Source organism: Gadus chalcogrammus, chromosome 3 (genome assembly GCF_026213295.1).
Source record: "Gadus chalcogrammus isolate NIFS_2021 chromosome 3, NIFS_Gcha_1.0, whole genome shotgun sequence".
NCBI classification, from domain to species: domain Eukaryota; kingdom Metazoa; phylum Chordata; class Actinopteri; order Gadiformes; family Gadidae; genus Gadus; species Gadus chalcogrammus.
The window spans coordinates 25,225,376-25,228,023 of record NC_079414.1 but is presented as its reverse complement, the minus strand read 5'-3'; the positions used below and the strand labels follow the sequence as shown (position 1 = coordinate 25,228,023).

General features: G+C 60.1%; 1 protein-coding gene across 1 annotated transcript in view; it reads right to left on the bottom strand.

Moving 5' to 3' along the window:
• Positions 1-350: 350 nt before the first annotated feature.
• The window catches only part of LOC130379895 (potassium voltage-gated channel subfamily KQT member 5-like), a 70,224-nt gene continuing 67,926 nt past the window's right edge, over positions 351-2,648 (bottom strand). The window contains exons 14-15 of the mRNA XM_056587025.1: positions 2,557-2,648; positions 351-1,730 (exon numbers count right to left, since the gene is read on the bottom strand). The exon at positions 2,557-2,648 is cut by the window's right edge and continues 35 nt beyond it. Coding sequence (XP_056443000.1) covers positions 351-1,730; positions 2,557-2,648 — 1,472 coding nt within the window. The remainder of the gene's footprint in view (positions 1,731-2,556) is intronic.

The following is a 2,648-nucleotide window of genomic DNA, read 5'->3' as shown; positions in this document are numbered from 1 at the left end:
TTTTGTCCCCGGCCATTTCATTCACCAACTAGTACTTGTGTTTGTTGTTTGTTTTATTTTACATTTCTGCTCCGCTTTTTTTAAAAAAAAAAAAGTTCCACTTTTAACATCGCAGGCTTAACCTGGCAAAGAATAAAAAACGATCATGCGATGATATGTCATGTGTTATCGACCTGTATGAAAATAAACGAGCGACGAATCGATCCGTGTAAAAACGAGTGGCGCCCCAACTACACTCCTCCACACCGTCGCCCCCTAGTGGCAGGAAAAGGTCCTGCAGCGCTGCAGCCAGGCCCCCATTAGATTCAATGGGGGGGGGGGCCCTCACCTGGGGGGGGGGGGGGGGGGGGTCATTTTAGCCGTACGTGGGGCGTGTTGAGGGACTCTGTGCTGTCGGCCGAGGGCGTGGAGAAGGGGTCGCTGGCCAGGCTCTGCTCAGAGTCCCCGGGACCCCCCCCCAGCCTCACACCAGTCCTCAGTAGTTCTGACGAGTACCGCGCCTCGGCCGTCCCCTGGGACAGGAAGTCCACCGTCCTCGTCTCCAAGTCCCTGTCGCTGATGAAGAGGTCTTCCTCTCCCCATCCGTCACCCCCTCCTCCTCCTCCTCCTCCTCCTCCTCCTCCTCCACCTCCTCCACCTTCAGGGTCCTGGCAGCCCACCAGGAGGCCGGAGGGGGAGTCGCTGCCGGTGCTGGGGCTGGGGGACGAGAGGCTGAGGCAGTGCCGGGCGTCCACGTTGGCGCACGGGATCGCCTGCATCAGATCCTGCGCCGACATGGACTTCTCCAGGCCGCGGTCGCGGTCCGCCTCCTCGGGCCCCGGGCGGCGGTCCACGGCAAGGGGCACCAGGGGCTCCATCTCCAGGCTCATGTGCCGCCTCCAGGAGCCGTCCTCCTTGGTGCTCAGCCGGGCGTCGGCGCTGCTGCCGCCCTGCAGCAGCCGGCCCAGACCCAGACCCAGGCCCAGGCCCAGGCCCAGGTCATCCACCACGCCCCCGCCGCGGCCGTCTCGCACCCCCGGCCCCACCGGGGGGTCCCCACGCAAGTCCAACGGCGACCTCAACGGGGACACCTTCCCGGGGCCCAGAGTCCGACGGGGCCCCGGCGGGGGGGGGAGTCTGGCCATGAGAGGGAAACATCCGTCTCCTCCTCCTCCTCCACCTCCTCCTCCTCCTCCACCTCCTCCACCTCCTCCGTCGGGGGGGTTGCTGCTGGGGCTGAGGAGGGGCGCCTCGTCCCCCCCGGCGCAGCAGGGCGCGGCGGGCTGGGCCTGGAGGTGGTGGTGGTGGTACCGGTGGGGCAGGTGGTGGTGGTGGTGGTGGTGGTGGTGGTGGGGCAGCGGCGGCGGGCTGAAGAGGGCGGAGGGCGGCGTGGAGGCGGAGGTGTTGAGGTTGAGGTTGAGTTCGTTGGGGGGCACCAGGATGAGGTGGAGCCCCCCCTGGGAGAGCTGGGCGGCGGCGGCGGCCGAGGAGGAGGAGGAGCGCGAGACGCAGCCGCTGGACGGCGGGCCGCCCCCGCCGCCGCCGCCGCCGCCGCCGCCGCCGCCGCCGTCGCTGCTGGCCTGGGTGGAGTAGGAGCGCTCCTTACTGTAGACAGAGGACTGGTAGTCGGAGGTCGGCTCCAGCTCGAAGAGCGGCAGGGAGGACAGCGCCAGGGCGGAGGACGGGCCCTTGTTCAGGACGTGGCGGTAGATGTCCAGCAGGGAGTCCAGCTTGGACTCGATGGAGGTGACCTGAGAGGAGGGGGGGGGGGGGGGGGAGAGGAGAGGGAGGAGAGGGAGGGGAGGGGAGGGGGGGGGGGGGGGGGAGGAGAGAGGGGGGGGGGGGGAGGAGGAGAGAGGGGGGGGAGGGGAGGGAGGGGGAAGAGGTAGGTGAGTAACGTTGAGTGAACGTTGAACGCATAAAATCGTTGGGTGGATGCGGAAATCACTGTACTGAAAAGTTAGTACAGTACATTATTGTACTGACGTCAGTACAATATTACTACTGTGTAGTAATATTGTACTGACGTCAGTACAATATTACTACACAGTAGTAATATTCCGTTATCAAGATTTTGACTTATTGATTCAAAGTCCTAAGCTGAGGTTGATTAATTGTGTGTACCATATCAGCCCTAATCCCTATTTCAAAATAAACACTTGTTCAGTCAAGGCTTATTAAGGATAATTACGTTTTGAACAATAATGATTGATCAATTGATTATTGATCAATAATGTAATTGATCAAAATGTATTTATCCTTAGCAAACCCTTGGTGGTGGTACACTAAACGTTAGCAGGTTGTAAGCAGCAGGTTGCTCCCTGAGTGGTAATAATAATAATAATAATCGTAATAATACATTTTATTTAAAAGAAAAAAAAAGATATAATAACATATAATACATATATAGTAAAAGAGAAATTAGCAAAAGGCTTTTTTTTAAAAGATACGTGTTAAGGTTTGGTTTAAGAGCAGATGCAGTGTGTGGGGCCCTTGGGGGGTCAGGGAGGGCCCCGGGGGGTCAGGGAGGGCCCCGTGGTGGGGGGGGGGGCCCTGTTGGCGCGGGGCAGCACCCACCTGCCGCTCCACCTTACACACCCGGCCCAGCATGCTCATGTCCTCCAGGACGTCCCCCTCCGACAGCAGCTTCTCCCGGATCTTCTTGTCCA